The sequence below is a fragment of the Hyla sarda genome, chromosome 1 (genome assembly GCF_029499605.1).
Source record: "Hyla sarda isolate aHylSar1 chromosome 1, aHylSar1.hap1, whole genome shotgun sequence".
In the NCBI taxonomy this organism is placed as follows: domain Eukaryota; kingdom Metazoa; phylum Chordata; class Amphibia; order Anura; family Hylidae; genus Hyla; species Hyla sarda.
In genome coordinates this window covers 485,228,861-485,252,598 of record NC_079189.1, presented here as the reverse complement: position 1 = coordinate 485,252,598, position 23,738 = coordinate 485,228,861, and the positions used below count along the sequence as shown (strand labels likewise).

Here is a 23,738-nt window from a genome sequence, read left to right as displayed (position 1 = left end):
CATGCAGCGGTACGCTCGTGTGAACGTACCCATTTACAGGTTTTTGCTCATGTGTGACAAATATATAAACCACCATGCAATATTCTATCAAAGCAAAAATTATTGAGGTTTGCTATGGGTATTTGCTCATGCTACGAACAGTTCCTGAAATGGACAGAGGTGGCAGTAGGGGACACTATGGTTAGACTGAAATACACAACTTCCTCTGGAGCATACAGCAGCTAAGTACTGGAAGGATTCGAATTTTTAAATATAAGTAACTTACAAATCTCTATAACTTTCTGGCACCAGTTGATTTGAAACATTTTTTCCTTCCTAAGTACCCCTTTAAAAGGGTTTTCCAGGCTAATAGCTGATCGATTTATGGCCCACCAATAACTGATCGGCATGGTGCAGATACTCGTCGTAAGTAGTGACTAGATCTGGTTACAGCGGCTCAGCTCCTGTTCACTTAAATAGGAGCTGAGCTGCAGTTATGTTTGCAACACTACTACACAGTGAGAATGGGTAGACTGGTTCAAGATGACAGAGACAACAGTAACTCAACCATTTTATCCAAGGTATGCAGAATACCAACTTTGAACGCACAATATGTTGAATCTTGAGCAGATGGGCTAACGCAACAGCAAGAGACCAGTCTGTGTCCCACTCCTGTCAGATAAGAACAGTAATCTGAGGCTACAATTCACGAAGGCTCCCCAAAATTGGTCAACAGAAGACAAAGAACGCTGTCTGGTCTGAGCAGTCTCAATTTCAGCTGCGACAAATGACAGGGTCAGAATTTGGCATAGAAAACAAAAGGTATGGATCCATCGTGCCTTTTATCAATGGCTCAGGCTTGTGGTGTAGCAGTCTTGGGGACACTTTTTGGCATTCCAAATAGTCCAGATTGAGCATCGTTTAAACCCGACAGTCTGAAAGTCTTGTTGCTGACCAGGTCTATCCCTTTACGACCACAGTGTATCCATCTTTTGTTGGCTACTTCCAGCAGGATAATGCACCATGGCACAAAGCTCACAATATCTCAATGAGAATGAGTTCTGGTACTCCAATGACTGTCATAGTCACATGATCTCAATGTAACAGAGCATCTTTGGGATAAATGGAATGGGAGACTTGTATCATGGATGTGAAGCCTACATATCTGACAACTGTGTGATGTCCTATGCACCAAACTCCCTGTAGAAAATATACAACGAAGAATGTAGGCAAAAGGGGGTCTAACCCTACTAGCAAGGTGTTCTCTTAAATTTGAGCATGATTAGCCCACCATCTAATGTGTATAGTGGCCTTCCGACTCTTCCCAGAGATTATGTTGGTTGAGGGAAGGATCGAGCTGTTATCAAATTTGATCCTTTTTATCCGATCAATAATAGATAGAAATAACCGTACTCTCCATCATTCTTCAGCTTCTTTATTCAAACATTCAGGGGGTAGACACAAACAGGGGGGTACCATAAAGGCTGCAGCAGCCGTTTTTCACTTCTTAGTGCTTCATCTGGCCTCATAGTATACTGGATCAAACACGTATATTTATGTGGGCCTAAAATATTAACAACCCAATGTTTACTATCCCGCCCACATAAATATATGTGTTTGATCCAGTTTACTATGGCCAGATGAAGCACTAAAATGTGAAACAGCTGCTATAGCCTTTGTGGTACCCCTGTTTGCGTCTACCCCCTTTGTAATATGTGAGTATTATGTTTGAATAAAGAAGAAGCTGAAGAATGATGGTGAGTGCTGGCTATTTCTATCTTTCATTGATCTGTTGAAGTTACTTGTTGCTGGATGTCAGAGCACCACATATCACACAGCTATTGAGGACTTCCTTTTACTGTTAAGTTTTATGCGGGATTGTGCATTGGTAGTGCCGAACTATCTGTCTTTAGTTCCAGTTGATCCTTTTATCCTATGTTCAGAGAGACTGAACAGGCCAGTCAATAGGAAGGGAGGGGCGTGCCTGAAGCAAGGCACACAGTAACAGACCCCTTCACACTGAAAATCGCGCCCATGGCGCTGATTGGAGGCTGCTTCGCGCCTCTGAGAGCTCCCAGCCCTGTGGGCGGAGCTACAGACCGGCCGGGAAGAACTGTGATGGTGCCCGCTCCTTGTCCCGAGCCCAGCGCCGCGGCTTGTCAGCCGCATATAAGGCGCTGCCGGCAAAACAAAAGTAAGCCGCCGCTGAGAGCGCCCGGCCCGAAAACAGCGCTGCGGCTGACTGCCGCATATAAGGCGCTGAACGTAGTTGCACCAAACACACACACACACCATAAGTAAAGTGCCCCATAATACATGCCCCCTCAGGTGCCATTGCTCCCCCAGAATAAAGTGCAGCCCTTGTATAAGCCAGCCCCATAACCTGAAGGTGGGCCAAAAACAGGGGGTCTCCAGAGGTTGCGAGTCCGTACCTATGGAGAAAAAGGTGGGTACTTACCTCAGTCAGAAGAACTTACCTAATTGAGTCTTCAGTGAAGTCTTCAGTCAGCTTTTTGCCCCTGCATCACGCCTAGCTGCTATGTGCGAACGAGGCGAGCAGAGAAATAGGGGGACCCATGAGGTACCTGCCCAGGCGCTGACCGTTGGCGAGGGGGGAGTGAACAGAGCATATACGCAATGTCTGTGCCTCCTTACTTGCAATGGGGAAACAGGGAACCGGAGTCCCTGAGCCCCCACATGAAAACAGAAAAGAAAAAGGAATAAAAAAAAACTAACACGTCCCTATACTAGGAAAATAAAAAATCAGAAGACCTGGTCTGGAGAATCCAGACCATGTCCACCTCCTTCAGACACTAAGCTTAAACTGGCTAGCTCAGAGCCTGAAGGCGGGTATATCCTGCTGGGAGGAGCTGACTTTTTTTTATTACCATAGTGTCACACCTCCTAGAGACAGCAGCATACACCCACGGTCTGTATCCCCCAATGGAGCCGATAGAGAAAATAAAAATAATTGTGTATTATATTCGGCCTCACGTTGGCCTAGTTGAAGTCACCTTATGAAATAATACAAAAAGAAGAAAAAAGAATGTTCCAAAGGCACGACAGCCAAAACGTCACATCTTTTGTACTATGGTGCAATAAACTTCTAGGCTGATTTTGACACAGGACTTCAGGAGTTGTGCTCTGATTTTCAATAATGTTATTGGAATAAAGATATTAAAATGGTAATACACTAATAGTGAAATATTACTTTTATCAAATTTATTAGGAAAACATTTTTACAAAAAATCCCAACCAGCCAGAATTTACAATTTTGAAAATCTGTTACGTTATACATCCTTTAGGCACTGCAGTACTACATACATTAGGAGAAAACAAGAGCACTAAACATTAAAAGTCATAAATACAGATGAACAGGCATTTAGTACACTCTTAAAATATTAGAAAAATATTAATTGTTTTGTGCAGGTAACTAAAATAATTATTTATACAAACAATATACATCCCTAGCCCTTTGTACCAAGGAGATAGTGAACTATTGGTCAGTTATTTTTAGAGCACACTTGCTAGATGTTGGTCATATATTGGAGACTTGTCATCTTATACTCCTTCTTGCCATAGCCTCTCTAATTTGGCGATCTAGCTCACTGATGATCCGATCTTCGTGAGTATAGACGCCAGTTCTTAACAAAGTGTCCCGCTCTTCAATTAGGCGAGAGAGAAACTCATCCAAACCTTCATCTTGTGGCTTGGACCCTGAAGATGTCATTCTTCGTTCCTGGCTTTTAGAAGTGTCAGGCTGTTGTTTTAGGTCTTCTTGCAGCCTTAGCCTGATGGAAACAGAACATTTCAATTTTAGTAAATTTTCAATTTTAGTAATGTTCATTCACATATAATGTATTCATTAACACACTCAAAAGTATGTAGATGTGTGGTATTTATGAACTTCTCATATGTTTTGTTTTATAGCATAGTTAATTTCTTTATTTAAAAGGGGTTTGCAGGAGTTTGCATTTTATTTGCAAAGTTGAATTCAATGCGGTTTTTACTCATAATTCCTGTGTGATGCAATGTGTGTGTATAAGCTAAGTTTTATTTATATATACACAACACGTTTTGCTCACTTAAAAAATTTAGATTTTGGTACCATAGTAGCCAATTATGGTATGCATTATATACATTATATACATTTTAACAGATATATCGATGTCCGCTAAACACTGCATGGCGTCTGTAAACATTTATGAGCACAAGCTGTTCTTAACCCCTTAAGGACGGAGCTCATTCTCACCTTAAGGAAGCAGCCCTTTTTTGCACATCTGATCACTGTCACTTTAAGCATTAATAACTCTGGAATGCTTTTACTTTTCATTCTGATTCCGAGACTGTTTTTTTGTGACATATTCTACTTTATGTTAGTGGTAAATTTTTGTCGATACTTGCAACATTTCTTGATGAAAATGTAGCATTTTTTTCACTTTGAAACTCACTGCTTATAAGGAAAATGGACATCCCAAATAAATTATACATTGATTCACATATACCCAATCCAAAATTTCCAAAATCTGAATTTTTCAGGGACCAGTTGAGTTTTGAAGTGGATTTGAGGGGCCTTCTTATTGGAAATACCCCATAAATTACCACATTATAAAAACTGCACCCCTCAAAGTATTCAAAATGACATTCAGTAAGTTTGTTAACCCTTTAGGTGTTTCACAGGAATAGCAGCAAAGTGAAGGAGAAAATTCAAAGTCTTCATTTTTAACACTCGCATGCTCTTGTAGACCCAGTTTTTGAAGGAGAGAAATCACCCTAAAATGTGTAACCCAATTTCTCTCGAGTAAGGAAATATCTCATATGTGTATGTCAAGTGCTCTGTGGGTGCACTATAGAGCGCTCAGAAGGGAAGGAGCGACAATGGGATTTTGGAGAGTGAGTTTCTCTGAAATGGTTTTTGGGGGGCATGTCACATTTAGGAAGCTCCTATGTGCCAGAAGAGAAGAAAAAAAAAACCCAAAAAAACACATGGCATACTACAGGGTGGGCCATTTATATGGATACACCTTAATAAAATGGGAATGGTTGGTGATATTAACTTCCTGTTTGTGGCACATTAGTATATGCAAGGAGGGAAACTTTTCAAGATGGGTGGTGACCATGGCGGCCATTTTGAATCCAACTTTTGTTTTTTCAATAGGAAGAGGGTCATATGACACATCAAACATATTTGGAATTTCACAAGAAAAACACTGGTGTGCTTGGTTTTAACGCAACTTTATTATTTCATGAGTTATTTACAAGTTTCTCTTTATTTACAGCCATTGACATGTCGTCGAGGTTTACACGTGAGGAGCGGATAGAAATTGTGTTGATGTCTGGTGAACGCAGTAACCGGGTCATTGCAGCAGATTTCAATGCAAGACACCCTACGAGACCACCCATCTCCCATGCTACAGTTAGATGCATGTCTATATCTCCGTTTATGTAACAATAAATTAGATTTTATTTATAAGACTGGACATTCATTCCGATCTCTACAAGGCAGCGCCACCGCAGACCTTTTCTTTTTGCATTTTTCTCATGCTACAGTTAGCAAACTGCTTGCCAAGTTTCGTGAAACTGGTTCGTGAATCCACATTTGACAGATCCCTCCAAGACTGTTGGAACACAAAAATTGATGGTAAGGTGTGGTATATGGGGTACAAAGATAGTGGGGCCATTCTTCATCAATGGAAACCTCAAGGCCACTGGATATGCGAAATTGCTACATGATGATGCGTTTCCCTCTTTATGCACTGAAGCTGGCACGTTCCCTGAATTTTTCCAGCAAGATGGTGACCCACCACATTATGGGTGTCAGGTCCGAGAATTCCTAGAAGAACAGTTTCCTGGAAAGTGGATTGGTCATCGTGGGCCAGTTGAATGGCCCCCAAGGTCTCCCGATCCGACCCCCTTAGACTTTTATCTTTGGGGTCATCTGAAGGCAATTGTCTATGCTGTGAAGATACGAGATGTGCAGCACCTGAAACTACGGATACTGGAAGCCTGTGCTAGCATTTCTCTTGCGGTGTTGCTATCAGTGTGTGAAGAGTTGGAGAAGAGGGTTGCATTGGCAATCCAACACAATGGGCAGCACATTGAACACATTTTATAAGTGATCAGAAACTTGTAAATAACTCATGAAAGAATAAAGTTACATTAAAACCAAGCACACCATTGTTTTTCTTGTGACATTCCCAATAAGTTTGATGTGTCACATGACCCTCTTCCTATTGAAAAAACAAAAGTTTGATTCAAAATGGCAGACTTCAAAATGGCCAACACGGTCAACACCCATCTTGAAAAGTTTCCCCCTCACATATACTAATGTGCCACAAACAGGAAGTTAATATCACCAACCATTCCCATTTTATTAAGGTGTATCCATATAAATGGCCCACCCTGTATTTTGGAGACTAGACCCCTCAAGGAATGTAACAAGGGGTACAGTGAGCCTTAACACCCCACAGGTTTTTGGCAACTTTTTGCTAAATTTGGATGTGTAAATGAAAAAAAAAAATCCACTAAAATGCAGTTTTCCCCCCAAATTTTACATTTCTACAAGGGGTAATAGGAGGAAATGTTTCCCAAAATTTGTAACCCCATCTCTTCTGAGAATGGAAATACCCGATGTGTGGACGTCAAGTGAACTGTGGGCACACTACAATGCTTAGAAGAGGAGTCACATTTGGCTTTTGGAAAGCAAACTTAGCTGAAATGGTTTTTGGGGGGCATGTCGCATTTAGGAAGCCCTATGGTGCTAGAACAGCAAAAACAAAAAACAAAAAAAAATAAAAAAAAAAATAAAACACATGGCATACTACTTTGGAAACTACACCCCTCAAGGAACACAACAAGGGGTACAGTGAGCCTTAACACCCCACAGGTGTTTGACGACTTTTCGTTAAAGTCGGATGTGTAAATGAAAACCTTTTTTTTTTTTTTTTTTTCACTAAATTGCAGGTTTTTCCCCAAATTTTTCATTTTTTCAAGGGGTAATAGGAGAAAATGCCCCCCAAAATTTGTAATCCAATTTCTTCTGAGTATGAGAATACCCCATGTGTGGACGTCAAGTGCTCTGCTGGTGCACTACAATGCTCAGCAGGAGCGTTATTGAGCTTTTGGTGAGGGAATTTGGTTGGAATAGAAGTCGGGAGCCTTGTGCGTTTACAAAGCCCCCCTCACATGTGACCCCATTTTGGAAACTACAGCCCTCACATGTGACCCCATTTTGGAAACTACACCCCTCACAGAATTTAATAAGGGGTGCAGTGAGCATTTACACTCTACTGGCGTTTGACAGATCTTTGGAACAGTGGGCTGTGCAAATGAAACATTTTATTTTTCATTTTCACGCGCCACTGTTCCAAAAATCTGTCAGCCACCTGTGGGACGTAAATGCTCACTGTACCCCTTATTGCATTACGTGAGGGGTGTAGTTTCCAAAATGGGGTCCCATGTGGGGCAGGGGTTCCATTATTCTGGCACTATGGGGGCTTTGTAAACACACGAGGCCTTCAATTACGGAAACATTTTCTCTCCAAAAGCCCAATGGTGCTCCTTCTCTTCTGAGCATTGTAGTGCACCCACAGAGCACTTTACATCCACATATGGGGTATGTTATTACTCAGAAGAAATGGGGTTACAAATTTTGGGGGGCTTTTTTTCCTATTTTCCCTTGTGATAATGAAAAATTTTGGGTAACACGAGCATTTTAGTTAAAATTATTTTTTTTATTTTCCCATCCAACTTTAACGAAAATTCGTCAAACACCTGTGGGGTGTTAAGGCTCACTATATCCCTTATTATATTCCATGAGGGGTGTAGTTTCCAAAATGGGGTCACATGTTGGTATGTATTATTTTGCGTTTAGATCAGAACCACTGTAATATCAGCCACCCCTGTGCAAATCACCAATTTAGGCCTCAAATGTACATAGTGCGCTCTCACTCCTGAGCCTTGTTGTGCGCCCGCAGAGCATTTTATATCCACATATGGGGTATTTCCGTACGTTAGCCTGTTAGTGTAAAAAAAAAAAAAAAAACGTTTTACACTAATAGGCTGATGTAGACTCCAACTTTTCCTTTTCATAAGGCTAGGTTCAGACTACAGAATTTCCGCCCAAAATTTTCGCTTTGAAATTTCCGGCAGAAATTCCGCTTACTATAATGCATAGTGTAGTGAATGGTTTTCTGTTCACAAATTCACACTTCGGATTTTCCGCTTCACAACCTACAGCTGTTGCAAAACTACAATTCCCAGCATGCACTGACAGTGTATGCTGGGAGTTGTACTTTTGCAACAGCTGGAGGCACACTGGATGGCACACTGGATGGATCAGTTAGGTTCTGTTACCTTACTCAGTATTTTCCAACCAGTGTGCCTCCAGCTGGTGCAAAACTACAACTCCCAGCATGTACTGATCACCGAAGAGCATGCTGGGAGATTTAGTTATACAACAGCTGGAGGTATGCAACTACAACTCCCAGCATGGCGAGAAAGCTGTTTGCTGTTCGTGCATGCTGGGAGTTGAAGTTTTGCAAGATTTAGAGGGCCACGGTTTAGAAAACACCGCACAGTGATCTCCAAACTGTGGCCCTCCAGATGTTGCAAAACTACAAATCCCAGAATGCATAGACAGCAAACTGCTGTCTGGGCATGCTGGGAGTTGTGGTTTTGCAACATCTGGAGGGCTACAGTTTAGAGACCACTATATAGTGGTCTCCAAACTGTTGCCCTCCAGATGTTGGTAGGCAACTCACCGGCTTCCGTAGTCAGCAGGATGGCCGCCCGCCGCCACCTGTAAGGGACCTTCACCGCCGGTCACACTACAGTTTCCCCGTTCTGCCCTGACTACCGTGGGTTGGCAGAACGGGGGAACCGAACTTTAAGCCCCCCTCTTGCCTCCGATCTTCCATTGGTCAGTCGCTTCTGACCGACCTATAGCAAGGATAGGAGGGTTGCACCCTTGCCACCTAACTCCTATCCCTTCAGGGGGGGATGTCTTGGTATGACCCGGCATCGCTGCAGATCGCCTGTCTGAATTGACAGGCAATTTATGGCGATCGCCGACATGGGGGGGGTCTCAGGACCCCCCTCAGCGATGTGCCGGCTTCCCGATCCCCGACCGACTAGCGGCGGGGACCGGAATTCCCACATGCGTACCTGTACGCCCTGCATCCTGAAGAGGTTAATGTAAGCGATTGTAGTATATATGAACTTTTCACACCTTGATCTATTAAAGGGCCTGTCACTGGAGGTGGAAAAAAATATTATTAGTTCTGCTCCCCAGTGTTCCTCTTCCTCACAATGTCACTGTAACACTAGCATTATCACGCATCCACTGGACAATGTGTGCAGGCGTGGTGTTACCCACATGTGACGACCGCGACTTGGTACCTGGCCCCTCTCCACTCTGTATACTTTAGAAATGTATTCTTTATTAGTATGATCCAATGGAGGAAAAAGGGGGGAGGGGGAACTCCAGCTCCGCAATATGAGTAAAAATTAACCTTTAATAAGGCATGGTTAAAAAATTATGCATGGTCAAAAATGTACAAAAAGACAAAGTGCTCAGTGAGTTAAAACCCACGTCAACCGACGCGTTTCGGACCAACTAAGTGTCCTTAGTCATGGTGCTGCATTCTATCTGGACGGCTGCTACTTTTATACTGAACTAAGTATCACAGTCACATGACAAATTACGTCACAGATTGAGCCACAACTGATGTATCTTCACCAATGATTAGAGTACGGCATATACAGAGAAATACAAAAAAGAACTAATAGCAAACAGGAATAACCGTAGAAAAGAAGCTAATAAATGTACGCTAAGTCACTTTTGTAATTCATGCCCTTAGGATACCTGGTATCCAACATAAGAATCCAAAGGGCTTCACGCTTACGGAGGACACGTGACCAGTCCCCTCCTCTCGGCGGTGGATGCACCCTTTCGATGCCACATATTTTTATGGAGAATGCATCAACTTGGTGAGTTTCATGGATATGTTTTGCAAGACCAGATAGAGACCGCGTATTAAAAACCGCAGTGTGTGAACTATGAAAATGTTCATATATGAGTCTTCATTTTTCTGGTGGTGCAACCCACGTATTTTAATTTCATTGTCTGCATGTTGTCACGTAAACGACATGTGTAGTGTCACAGTTGCTGAACGTTTTTATGGGATATTTGTTTCCATTTATGATTGACACAAAAACTTTCGACTTGGCAACATGCTTGCAAAGACTGCATCTATGAAGCCAGGTATTCGAGGGGTATTCAGTATAGCGTGCGGCCTCTTTTAGCCACAAATTGGACCCCTTCATGTAGAATGGAAGTCAAAATTTCATCATCAAATAGAACCGGTAAATGCTTGGATACAATGCTTTTGATCGCTGAAAAATCAGTACTGTATTGTGTTGAAAATGTATACTGTTGCCTGAGGTAGGTTTTTTGTACATTTTTGAGTGCACCGATTTGACAGATGTATGACCCGTCAGATGTACATCCAGAAAATCCTGAAAAACAATTGTTTCCGCTTTGACACTGATCATTACATTCAAATTACAGGATACCCCATGGGATCAAAATTCTCCCCCAGTTTAGCCAACTTATACATGGCGTATTGGGAGGAGGTTCATCTATATTCGGCCGATAACCCATTTGCTCATGCTATACACTGGTACGGCCGGTATATAGATGACCTCCTCCTAGTATGGTCCCACTCCCGTGACGAGGCTACATTGTTCCTCAATTACATTAACAACAATAATCTAAATTTAAGGTTCACGTTGGAGTGGGGGGGGGGATTGGGCCCTCAATTAATTTTCTGGATGTACATCTGACGGGTGATACATCTGTCAAATCGGTGCACTCAAAAATGTACAGAATACCTACCTCAGGCAACAGTATACTTTTTGCCACAAGCTGTCATCCCAGTCATGTCACCAACAATTTACCGGTGGGAGAATATATTAGGGCTAAACGAGCCTCTTCTACGGATACTGTTTTTGAGCACACATGCACCGATATTGACAATAGATTATTGGCCAGGGGTTATTCCAGAGCCACACTAACCAGAGCAAAGAACATAGCCAGAAACAAGAACAGTGATGCTCTTCTAACAGAGATCAGGGCCATGAAAAATTCAGACAGTGTCAAGGCGAGGAACAAAATTACATTTTCAACACAATACAGTACTGATTTTTCAGCGATCAAAAGCATTGTATCCAAGCATTTACCGGTTCTATTTGAAGATGAAATTTTGACTTCCATTCCACATGAAGGGGTCCAATTTGTGGCTAAAAGAGGCCGCACGCTAGGTAATCAGCTATCACCAAGTGATATACATAGTAAAGAACCCTCGAATACCTGGCTTCATCTCAAGGGCTTCTACAAGTGCGCCCGCAATAGATGCAATCTTTGCAAGCAAGTTGCCAAGTCGACAGATTTTGTATCAATCATAAATGGAAACAAATATCCCATAAAAACGTTCATCAACTGTGACACTACACGTCGTTTACGTGGCAACATGCAGACAATGCAAATTACAATACGTGGGTTGCACCACCAGAAAATTGAAGAGACGCATATATGAACATTTTCATAGTTCACACACTGCGGTTTTTAATATGCGGTCTCTATCTGGTCTTGCAAAACATATCCATGAAACTCACCAAGGTGATGCGTCCTCCATAAAAATATGTGGCATCGAAAGGGTGCATCCACCGCCGAGAGGAGGGGACTGGTCACGTGTCCTCCGTAAGCGTGAAGCCTTTTGGATTCTTATGTTGGATACCAGGTATCCTAAGGGCATGAATTACAAAAGTGACTTCGCGTACATTTATTAGCTTCTTTTCTACGGTTATTCCTGTTTGCTATTAGTTCTTTTTTGTATTTCTCTGTATATGCCGTAATCTAATCATTGGTGATTATATATCAGTTGTGGCTCAATCTGTGATGTAATTTGTCATGTGACTGTGATACTTAGTTCAGTATAAAAGTAGCAGCCGTCCAGATAGGATGCAGCACCATGACTAAGGACCCTTTGTTGGTCCGAAACGCGTCGGTTGACGTGGGTTTTAACTCACTGAGCACTGTTTGTCTTTTTGTTCATTTTGGACCATGGATAATTTTTTTAACCATGCATTATTAAATGTTATTTTTTACTCATATTGCGGAGCTGGAGTTCCCCCTCCACCCTTTTTCCTCCATTGGATCACCCTACTTTACCGACGATATGGCTCGGATTTCCTGCTCTCGTGCTCCCTGCAGATGTATCTCCTTGGTCTAATGATTCACGGTGAGCTGGAGTCCTTTTTGTTCTTACTTATCTTATTCTTTATTAGTATTTGTGAGCCAAAGCAAGAAGTGGGCCCAAAACAAGCAGAAGGTGCAAATCTTACCAGTAAGTTGCACTCCCAAAAAGTACTGATACAAAATACTGACCAAAGTACCTTAAATACTTTGGTCAGTCTCTGCTGTTAACTTTATTTGCTGAATAAAAGCCACTGTTTTTCACATTCTGTTGGAAGTGATACTGAATCTTTTGCTATTACATGTTATTCATGCTACAGATTTTGTAACCTCTTCTCAAATGGTAAAACTAAAAATTATTGCCCATCCCTACAAAAATATGAATATGGCGAAATGCAACACACAATTTTTAGGTTCCTTTTTGGTACCTATTTAGTTCATTTCTGATTTCCTCCAGCTCTAGCCGTTCATTCTTCACCATATCTTTCTCTTCTGCTGCCAGATAGCGCAGTCTCATTTGTTCAAGCTCTTCTTGTTGCTTTTTAAGTCTTGCCATGGCATTCTCTTGTTCACGCTTTATTAAAAACATATAAATAGGAAAAAAAGCACATTACAAAATGTGAAAAAAGTAGTTCCATTTAACCGAGCGTGCTGTTTAAAGGTTTAATAAAAATGTATGTAATGTTTATAGTTTATGACCATCTCTCCGCAAGGTATTTGAGTTTTATTGCAATCTTTTGGTCAAATTACAGTGTCAAAACACGTATTTTCTTCTTTTATTAAAATTCCTGTATATTTCTGAGTTCGGTGAGCATTTGTTTAACATGACACACAAAAAAACAGATAACTGAACAATATATTTCTAATAAGGTTTCATCTACATTAGTGTTGGGGCTTAGGTTAGTGGGTTCGAAAGATTTTGTGCAAAACACCACCGGTCCATTGGGGCCCATTGTTCAAAAGGGAAAAATGGGTATGCATGCAGTGTTGATCCTTATGTCATATTTGCCAAGACTGCTTATGAATGCTCTGATGGTTAGGTGAACAGACCATAACTTGTAACTGTTTGTGCAGCTTTTTAAACCAGGGACTATAATATGCTGCTGCCTACTGAAAAAGTTTTAAGAAATGTGACCAACGCATAAAGTCAGAGAATTTAACAATATTTTTTACTTTAAAAGCAAGAATGTCCTTGACCATTTATTAAACCTATATAATAACATTCATGCTCTAGGAGTATCCCTATGTAAGCAATGTAAAACTGAGTAGCTGGGGAATGTATAATTTACAGTACACAGTTAAATTGCACAAATCAGTCAGTTCTCAAATGCCTCAGCTTTAACTCAGAAGTTACGTACTAACATTGAAGACATTATGAAAAGTAGTAGGGGTGCTGTGATAGTTTGCATTTGCTGTGTTATGGGATCCTGCCTAGTGACTCCCTGAACTATGTCTGGCTCCAGGTTATAACATCAATCTTTCAGTCACATAAGCAATGCTTTCACTTGCTCTACGTGAAAATTAATGATTGCATTCAATATTCGCAATGTTTTGGTAACCTGACCAAGTCACTAATACATGGACTCACTGGTAATACATGTAAAGTCAGATTGTTTGTTATGGTATTCTCTTATGTACTTTAAGAGGAAAAGGGAAAATAAAGCCCTATTACAAACAGAAAAAGAACTAAAATAAAGTCAATAGGGAAAAAAATAAAATCAATAGTATAAAAACAATAGGTACTGTGACTCAACCAAGTTTGACCTTATCAGATCTGGGGTATTTAAGGATAGGTTTACACATTTTTTTTCTGCATTTTGTACTTGGTTTGAATCTGCATTCACCTAAAAAAAAGACCAGGTAAGACCAGAAGCAGCACTTCTCCTGTAAGGGTACATGGGTCTGAAGAAAAGAGAGGAAGGAGTTATGATGAAAAGGAGTAGAAGATGAAATAATGGGCATGCTGTATTAGTCACGGGGCACCCATACTATAGCGAATGCCCATATTGCTTATGGTATAGATGCCCCAGTCACAGTAAGCCTACCCACATCTCCGAAACCACGCAGTATTCTAATTAGATCCATTTGACGGATTCACAGTACATCAGATGGAAATAAAAAATAAAAAAAATATTTTCGTTTTGACCACAGGTACTCTTTAAGCAGAGTAGAAACTGAACCAACAGGATACTTAAAAATAAAACCATTTTCCATATGCCCCGTTTACTCCATTGGTAACACCACTTCACAGAATCAGTAGGTCTGGGTGGCATCACAGTTACACATATACTGATTCAGAATTCACAATTTACTTATGAATATAATAGTACTGTCAAAGGCAGACACAAATACAACTTTAACCAAACTGATACAAATTGCTGAGATGACACTACAAATAAATTCTAGTGTCCGTTCTGTTATCACAGCCCTTAATGCCTTTGACACTTGCCTTTATGTGTTGCAAGCACAACTAAAAAGGAATATAAAATACAAGCTATGCGGAATAGGAAGAGATAAAACGCGTTATCTACACTTAAGAAAGATGCAGCTATTACTAGTTTATCAGCAGCTCTCTTACAGTAGGATGCCAAGTAGTCTTTGTTTCCATCACATTTTCAACACTTGCTGGGTGCTAGATTTCCTTCCACCAAAGTGATGAAAGTCCAGAAATCCGGCCATAAATATATTGAACTGCCTTACAGAGACAAGTCTTCCAAAGGAAAAATATATATTAGGATGGTTGTACAATTACCAAAATTTTGCAAAAATGTAACCTCTCTCTCAAGCAGAGCCTAAAGTACCCACAAACAGATTACTTTCCTACACGCGTCCGTACTACCAATCCCTTTAGGTTGTGTTCACATAAGTTTTGTTATCTTCTACTGTATCTTGTGTTTACATGAATTGGTTTTGTTTTACTGTAAGTGTATCTTTATGTTCTAAGTCCTGTAAGTCATGGAGGAGCTCTTCTGTTACTTGCTTTGTATCAAAACAGAGTGATTGGCAGGGTCTATGCTGAGATCAGGCCCATATTGGTATTGATGATTATGACATACAGTCACGGCCGCAAATGTTGGCATCCCTGACATTTTTCAAGAAAATGAAGTATTTCTCAGAGAAAAGGATTGCAGTAACATGTTTTGCTATACACAGGTTTATTCCCTTTGTGTGTATTGGAATTTAACCAAAAAAGGGAGGAAAAAGCAAATTGGACATAATGTCAGACCAACCTCCAAAAATGGGCTGGACAAAATGATTGGCACCCTTTCAAAATTGTGGAAAAATAAGATTGTTTCAGCCATGTGATGCTCCTTTAAACTCACCTGGGACAAGTAACATGTGTAGTCAATATAAAAATCACACCTGAAAGCAGATAAAAAGTTTCACCTAGTCTTTGCATCGTGTGCCTGTATGTGCCACACTAAGCATGGACAACAGAAAGAAGAGAACTTGAGAACCAAAATTGTGGAAAAATATCAAGGTTACAAGTCCATCTCCAGAGATCTAGATTTTCCTTTGTCCACAGTGCACAACATTATGAAGAAGTTTGCAACCCATGGCACTGTAGCTAATCTCCCTGGGTGTGGACGGAAGAGAAAAATTTATGAAAGGTGTCAATGCAGGATAGTCCGGATGGTGGATAAGCAGTCCCAAACAAGTTCCAAGGATAGTCAAACTGTCTTGCAGGCTCAAGGAGCATCTGTGTTAGCGCAAACTATCCATCGACATTTAAATTAAATGAAACGCTACGGCAGGAGACCCAGGAGGACCCCACTGCTGACACAGACATAAAAAAGCAAGACAACATTTTGCCAAGATGAACTTCTGGGAAAACATCTTGTGGACACATGAGACCAAGATAGAGCTTTTTGGTAAAGCACATCATTCTACTGTTTACTGAAAACAGAATGAGGCCTACAAAGAAAAGAAAACAGTACCTACAGTGAAATATGGTGGAGGTTCGATGATGTTTTGGGGTTGTTTTGCTGCCTCTGGGTGCCTTGAATGTGTGCAAGGCATCACGAAATCTGAGGATTACCAACAGATTTTGGCTCGCACTGTACAGCCCAGTATCAAAAAGCTGGGTTCACGTCCGAGATCTTGGGTCTTCCAGCAGGGCAATGACCCCAAACATATGTTAAAAAGCACCCAGAAATAGATGGCAACAAAGTGCTGGAGAGTTCTGAGGTGGCCAGCAATGAGTCCAGATCTAAATCCCATTGAATACCTATGGAGAGATCTTAAAATTGCTGTTGGGAAAAGGCGCCCTTCCAATAAGAGAGACCTGGAGCAGTTTGCAAAGGAAGAGTGGTCCAACATTCCGGCTGAGAGGTGTAATAAGCTTATTGATCGTTGTAGGAAGCAACTGATTTCAGTTATTTTTTCCAAAGGGTGTGCAACCAAATATTAATTTAAGAGTGTCAATTTTGTCCAGCTCATTTTTGGAGTTTGGTGTGACATTATGTCCAGCTTGCTTTGTTTTCTCCCTTTTTTGGTTTAGTTCCAAAACACACAAAAGGTAATAAACAGGTGCATAACAAAACATGTTTTACTGCAATCCTTTTCTGTGAGAAATACTTCATTTTCTAGAAAAATTTTAGGGGTGCCAACATTTACGGCCATGACTGTATTTAACCTAAAAAGGGGCTTTAAAGGGGTACTCCGGTGCTTAGACATCTTATCCCCTATCCAAAGGATAGGGGATAAGATGCCTGATCGCGGGAGTCCCGCCGCTGGGGACCCCGGGATCATGCACACGGCACCCCGTTTGTAATCAGTCCCCGGGGCGTGTTCGCTCCGGGACTGATTATCGGCGACTACAGGGTGGGCGGCGTGTGACGTCACGCTCTGCCCCTCAATGCAAGCCTACGGGAGGGGGTGTGACATCTATCACACCCCCTCCCGTAGGCTTGCATTGAGGGGCGGAGCGTGGCATCACATGGGGGCGGGGGCGTGATGTCACACGCAGCCCGCCCTGTAGTCGCCGGTAATCAGTCCCAGAGCGAACACGCTCCGGGGACTGATTACAAACGGGGGTCCCCAGCGGCGGGACTCCCGCGATCAGGCATCTTATCCCCTATCCTTATGATAGGGGATAAGATGTCTAAGCACCGGAGTACCCCTTTAAGGCTTAGGAAGATTCAGTGAGATTCCCTGTATTTGTGTGACAAATACTGAGGTGTCCACACAGTCTAGGCAGAAGAGCTGAAAGGCAAGATTTTTATTTTTTATATGAATACCCCTTTGAGTTTAAAATTGCAAAAATATATCAGAGATAAGTGTCTATGCAAAAAAGTTCACTTTATAAAAGCTGTGAAAAAATATTTCCCTTTTTAAGGTGTAGCAACCGGACTGGCATCCTAGAAAGTGCACTAAATCCTCTATGTACGGCTTTTCACAATAAGTGTACGGGTACATTCACATGTACAGGATCTTTTGCATATTTTTGCTACATATATTGTTGATTTTGCTACCCATTAATTTCAATAGGTAGCAAAATCAGCTGCAAAAATATGCAGCAGATCCTCTACATGTGAATATACCCTAACACAAAAAATCTGGCAAACTTAACTTCCAATTAAACCAGATTTTGCACTGACAGAACAGACGCAGAACACTCTCTGCTGCTATGCTACAATTATATATTTGTGGTTCAAATTCTATCTTTGTTGTTCACTGGTTAATGTTCCTCACAGAGATCTTCACCTAACATCTGCTATCTCTAAAATCGCTGCTGAAGCTTTTATAGTGGCTTTGACATCACCCCTATATAGTATCCTGGCTGTTTGAAAGGCATTATGGGATTTCCTGAGGTGGGATTCCCTGGGATGTTCTTCTTTCTGCCATGTGGCTGATGTTATTTATGCATGGCTCTGCTGAACCGCTTGAAGTTTGAGTTCCAGCAGAATCAGGCTTTTCGCAAAGAACTGACCAAACTCGTGTTGTACAGGTTTGGTTTTCTTATCTCAATTAGAAAATCATACACTTAATGTAAATATATTAACACATCTTTTTATTATTTTAAACCATTATAGCTTGTATGCTTTCATTTCTGCTGCGTCACAGAGTGAAGATTTAACTGCTAGCAGATAACTATTTTTTTTTTAGAATAATTAACTTATTATTATGTTAGCTAAAGAAGACACAAACAGATTTGAAATACTTTTGAATCAATATAACCCTTAAAACGCTGACTTCACAAAACTCTGCATGTACAGTTAGACTTCCTTCTCCCCCCCCCCCCCCCCCCCCGGACTGGAGCAGTTAAATATGTAATAGAGACATGCCAACCCTGCAAGTGTAAAAGGACAAGCGGCTCCTCCGTCAAGCAATCACAATTCTTATTTTACTATGGCTGCCTATAAATCCTGAGAAGAGCGGTAAACACACATACAGTAGACTAAACAATCACTAAATAGTGGCCACTGCTCACTCTCCCACTCATACATACCAAGTAAATCTGTGGGAAAATAAGGCCTCTCTTGCTAAGGAACTCAAGTCAAGTTTTCTGAAAATAACCCAGATCTGACAAGCCAGTAGGAGGGTCTGGATGGTTTCAAGACACAGTTTTCAACCTACCCTAGATTCCCGACTAATATATTTCTAAACAAAGCCTTGCTTCCCATGTTTGGCCAATGGACTGAATAATGAATCAAATTAATTATAGTGAGTGGATAAGCATGGGACAAGAGAGGGACAGGCCAGATGTCAGACAGAAAAATGTGCGCTGAGCGAACGCAGAAAAAGAGCTTATAGTCTGATTAGACGACAAATGACCTGGACATGCTTCTTTTATTTGCCCTTACAAAAATAAGGAAGAGAGATAGGCAGCATCCAGACAGCCTCAGATAATTGACATTTATATGCCCCTGTACTACATCCAAATTCATGCAATCCTGTCCTGTACATCATCAACTATGTTTGGAAAAAAGTATATTTTATGATATAGACGTTAACAAAAACGAAGAAGACTATGTAGAGCTTTCAGACAAATTTTAACGATTAATTTTATTTTATTTTTTTATAAAAAATAAACAAAATACAATTCTGGGAACAGAACTGAATGCTTTTGCTACAGGGACAGTTGAAACTTTTCAGTTTACAGTACAATCTTTTTCATGTCACAAATGCTAATTCATGCAACTATAATTAACTACATAATACATTGTAAACAATAAATAATGCAATGTAACTACAAAGTTGTATGTTACTATATAGTTTATTCATGTTTCCAACACAAACAAGTGAAAAAGTTTAAAAAAAATAAACTAAGGATGCAGCCAATTTTTCAGCCTTAAGTGCCATAACTTTTTTCATTAGCATAGCCTTATAAAAGCTTTGTTTTTTGTTGTTGCAGCAAGTGGTACTTTTTAATGGCACCCTTTATTTTACCATATGATATATTATGAAACAAGGCCTCACTGACTGCAAACATAAAAGCAGTCCAGAATATAGCTATAGATGTCATGAGGAATATGTAACAAGTAAATCCCGAGAGAATCCTCCTGATCAATCATGATACACATTAAAATATAACCTTTAATATCACATACTAAAATATCAACCAAAATAAACAAAAACGTGAAAAAATAGTACAACACCACAAAATGATACAAGGAGCCCCAGGATGTAGTATCAAATTGACCTAGTGATAGAAATAGGATATTGTCAGTTGATGGTCAAGTATGAAGTATAGATTACAAAGTACAGTCCTATTGATGTAATGGTCTCAATAAAACTTTAGAAATCATTAAATGTAACAGGTTGAATGGAAAGGGATTGGTGTCCACTATTTTATGATGCCTGTCCCTCTGTCCCTGCCTTTTGAGGGGCTCACCTCCTTAACAGGGTGGCCTCAACCACAGTGCCGGTCCCTATTCTACCTCAAGTGAGGGAAGAAAACAAAAAAAACTGAGTGATACAACAGATGATGGTCAGATACACACAAAGGGGCTCCGTAATAAATAAACACCAAACTAAAAAAAAACGTGAAAGTACACAGGTGAGGTAAAATCACATTTAAGAACAGAAATTCCCAATTCCAACAATTCCCAATTGTTTTACCTGTCAAATCTGTACAGGATCATCAGGGAATAGACAATGGTGATAAACTAGACCACATAATATATGGTTGCACATTAAGCAATACACTTACAATAATAACTTCTTGCCCTGATAATGAAAGATGACTAATGTATATACACTGGCACTATGGAACAAAATGGAACAAATAGACCATGCTGGACCCACTGAGCTGATGCTTGCACACTAGTCACTATAGAATAGATAATATAGCTAGTGCTAACCAATAGTACAGGGTGGGCAATTTATATGGATATACCTAATTAAAATGGGAATGGTTGGTGATATTAACTTCCTGTTTGTGGCACATTAGTATATGTGAAGGGGAAACTTTTCAAGATGGGTGGTGACCATGGCGGCCATTTTGAAGTCAGACATTTTGAATCCAACTTTTGTTTTTTCACTAGGAAGAGGGTCATGTGACACATCAAACTTATTGGGAATTTCACAAGAAAAACAATGATGGTTGGTTTCAACGTAACTTTATTCTTTCATGAGTTATTTACAAGTTTCTGACCACTTATAAAATGTGTTCAATGTGCTGCCCATTGTGTTGGATTGTCAATGCAACCCTCTTCTCCCACTCTTCATACACTGATAGCAACACCGCAGGAGAAATGCTAGCACAAGCTTCCAGTATCCGTAGTTTCAGGTGCTGCAGAATGGGCAAAACAAAAATTGGAACAGGACCCTCAGTTTACGCAGAAGATTTTGTTCAGTGATGAGGCAAACTTTTATGTGAATGGTGAAGTTAACAAACAAAACCACCGCTATTGGTCTGACACTAACCCACACAAAAATTTATGGTATGGTGTGGTATATGGGGTACAAAGATAGTGGGGCCATTGTTCATCAATGGAAACCTCAAGGCCACTGGATATGCAAAATTGCTACATGATGATGCGTTTCCCTCTTCATGCACTGAAGCTGGCACGTTCCGAGTTTTTCCAGCAAGATGGTGCACCACCACATTATGGGTGTCAGGTCCGAGAATTCCTAGATGAACAGTTTTCTGGAAAGTGGATTGGTCATCGTGGGCCAGTTGAATGGCCCCAAAGGTCTCCCGGTCTGACCCCCTTAGACTTTTATCTTTGGGGTCATCTGAAGGCAATTGTCTATGCTGTGAAGATACGAGATGTGCAGCACCTGAAACTACAAATACTGGAAGTCTGTGCTAGCATTTCTCCTGCAGTGTTGCTATCAGTGTGTGAAGAGTGGGAGAAGAGGGTTGCATTGACAATCCAACACAATGGGCAGCACATTGAACACATTTTATAAGTGGTCAGAAACTTGTAGATAACTCATGAAAGAATAAAGTTACGTTAAAACCAATTTTCTTGTGAAATTCCCAACAAGTTTGATGTGTCACATGACCCTCTTCCTATTGAAAAAACAAAAGTTAGATTCAAAATGGCCTACTTCAAAATGGCCGCCATGGTCACCATCCATTTTGAAAAGTTTCCCCCTTCACATATACTAATGTGCCACAAACAGGAAGTTAATATCACCAACCATTCCCATTTTATTAAGGTGTATCCATATAAATGGCCCACCCTGTAGATAATAAAAGGAAGCACAATCTATCATATATTAAAAGGTAACCCTCAGCATAAATGGTCAATACTAAGATAAACAGTAATGTTATAAACTAAATATAGCCAGGTCTGCAGTATACACAGCCCAAGACATAAGCAATACTGTCAATATTGCATATCGAGAAGATGCAACTAGTGTGTCAGAGAATAGACACAGCACCACATGTATTAGAGAAGTTCATATGACTGCAAAAAAAGAGGTAAACATAAAGCCAGTGGTGTGTAATGACACACCACCGGTAGGATACTTATCCCCCCAATATAGAAGATATGCAGATAATGCGGACGATAGACGTCACCAGGTGATGACATGCTGAGGTCTAACTTACTGAAGATGTTGGCGTGGGTATTTATAACAAACGCCGACAGGCTGACTTCCGGTTTGGTGTGCGGCATGTAGTGATGACCTGGCTGAAGGGGTGAGTAACAAAGCATTTCAGGTCCGGCGAGTAACTCCAGAAGTGGGGAGCCTCGTAACATGAGCGCTCCATTTACCCAAGCTGCATGTCATGTGCGCTCCAAATGCCGGAAGTGTCCAGACTGCTTGTCATATGTGTTCCACAAAGTGGAGAGGCCGTCTTCAGGACACTAAGTACTAATAAAACATATATTACCAAGATAACCTATCCAAAGCGTGGCTACCAATTAAAAAACAATCAAAAATTATAATGCGCAATATTGAGAAAAAATAAATAAAGTAAATAAATTCCATATTTGTCGAATGGTATGACACAGTTCTTCATTTTTTAGGGTTCGTTTTTAAAGTTGTTCACTTTTCAGTATAAAGCATACACTAATTTATTCTGAGGTTCAGTATGAGATGATTGATGCCAAAGTTATAATGTTTTTGTTAAAATTGAAAAAATAAATAAAAATTGGTTTGCATTGCTGTGTGCATGGTGTGTGTGGAGGGGGGATTGGGGGCTGTGTCTCCTGGTTAGGTCCCTGATGCCAGGACAAAACAACAGTAAACCACAAATGTGTTGAAGGAGCAAGGGTGACAGAATGCTACTGCAGTCAGTGACCATGCAGGGGTGTGGAAATTTAAAAAAAAACTACTTGTCCAAGGGACTAAAGCGGAACACAATCTACTTGTCCCTCAAGAAAATCCACTTGTCCTGGCAGATAAAATAATTTCAACCAAAATAGTACGATCCCCCCCCACTAGACCACCAGGGATGGATATAAGATCCTTTAGACACTGCTGACAGCGCTGATCTAATGGTTTAATAGGTGATCGCAGCATGCCAGGATATTAGAGGCGGGAGAGCTGTATTTCCTCTTACACCCGAGACAAGACCAGAAAAGTCTAGATGTAACTTTTTGATCACCTTATAAAATATTTCTCATATGAAGTGACCAAAAATGAACAATTCTGGACTATTATTTACATTTAAACCGTTCACCTTACGGTTTAATTAACATCATATTTTAATAGTCTGGACATTTCCACATGCAGCGATACCACTTATGTTTATTTTTGTACATTATTTTTATTTAAAGAAAATTGGAAACTTTTATTAGGAAAGGGGCTTATTCACATGTATACGCACTTTTTAAAATATTTTAATCACTTTTTTTCAGTCTCAATAGGGACTTATGTGTTACTGGGGGGGGGGGGGGGGGGGGGGGGGGTTCTGCTTCTCCAGTTAATATGGTGCATTTTGTGTCAGAAAATGCTGGAAGTTGCATTTAGTTACTAGATAACTACAACTCCCAGCATGCCCTGATACAGTCTATGGTTCTGTGGGTGTTGCAGCATGTTGCACTGTATAGTACAGTTAAGGTTATTGTGTAACATGCTGGGAGTTGTAGTTTTGGTTTGT

At 40.6% G+C, this 23,738-nt stretch overlaps 1 protein-coding gene across 2 annotated transcripts in view; it reads right to left on the bottom strand.

Annotated features, from left to right (window-relative positions):
• Positions 1 to 3,178: 3,178 nt before the first annotated feature.
• Positions 3,179 to 23,738, bottom strand: part of CEP120 (centrosomal protein 120) — an 87,716-nt gene continuing 67,156 nt past the window's right edge. Inside the window, exons 19-20 of one of the 2 annotated variants that reach the window (XM_056537342.1) lie at positions 12,664 to 12,809; positions 3,179 to 3,770 (exon numbers count right to left, since the gene is read on the bottom strand). In XM_056537342.1, the coding sequence (XP_056393317.1) occupies positions 3,536 to 3,770; positions 12,664 to 12,809 (381 nt within the window). In that variant the 3' untranslated portion in view covers positions 3,179 to 3,535. The remainder of the gene's footprint in view (positions 3,771 to 12,663; positions 12,810 to 23,738) is intronic. The other variant, XM_056537340.1, reaches the window with a different exon arrangement.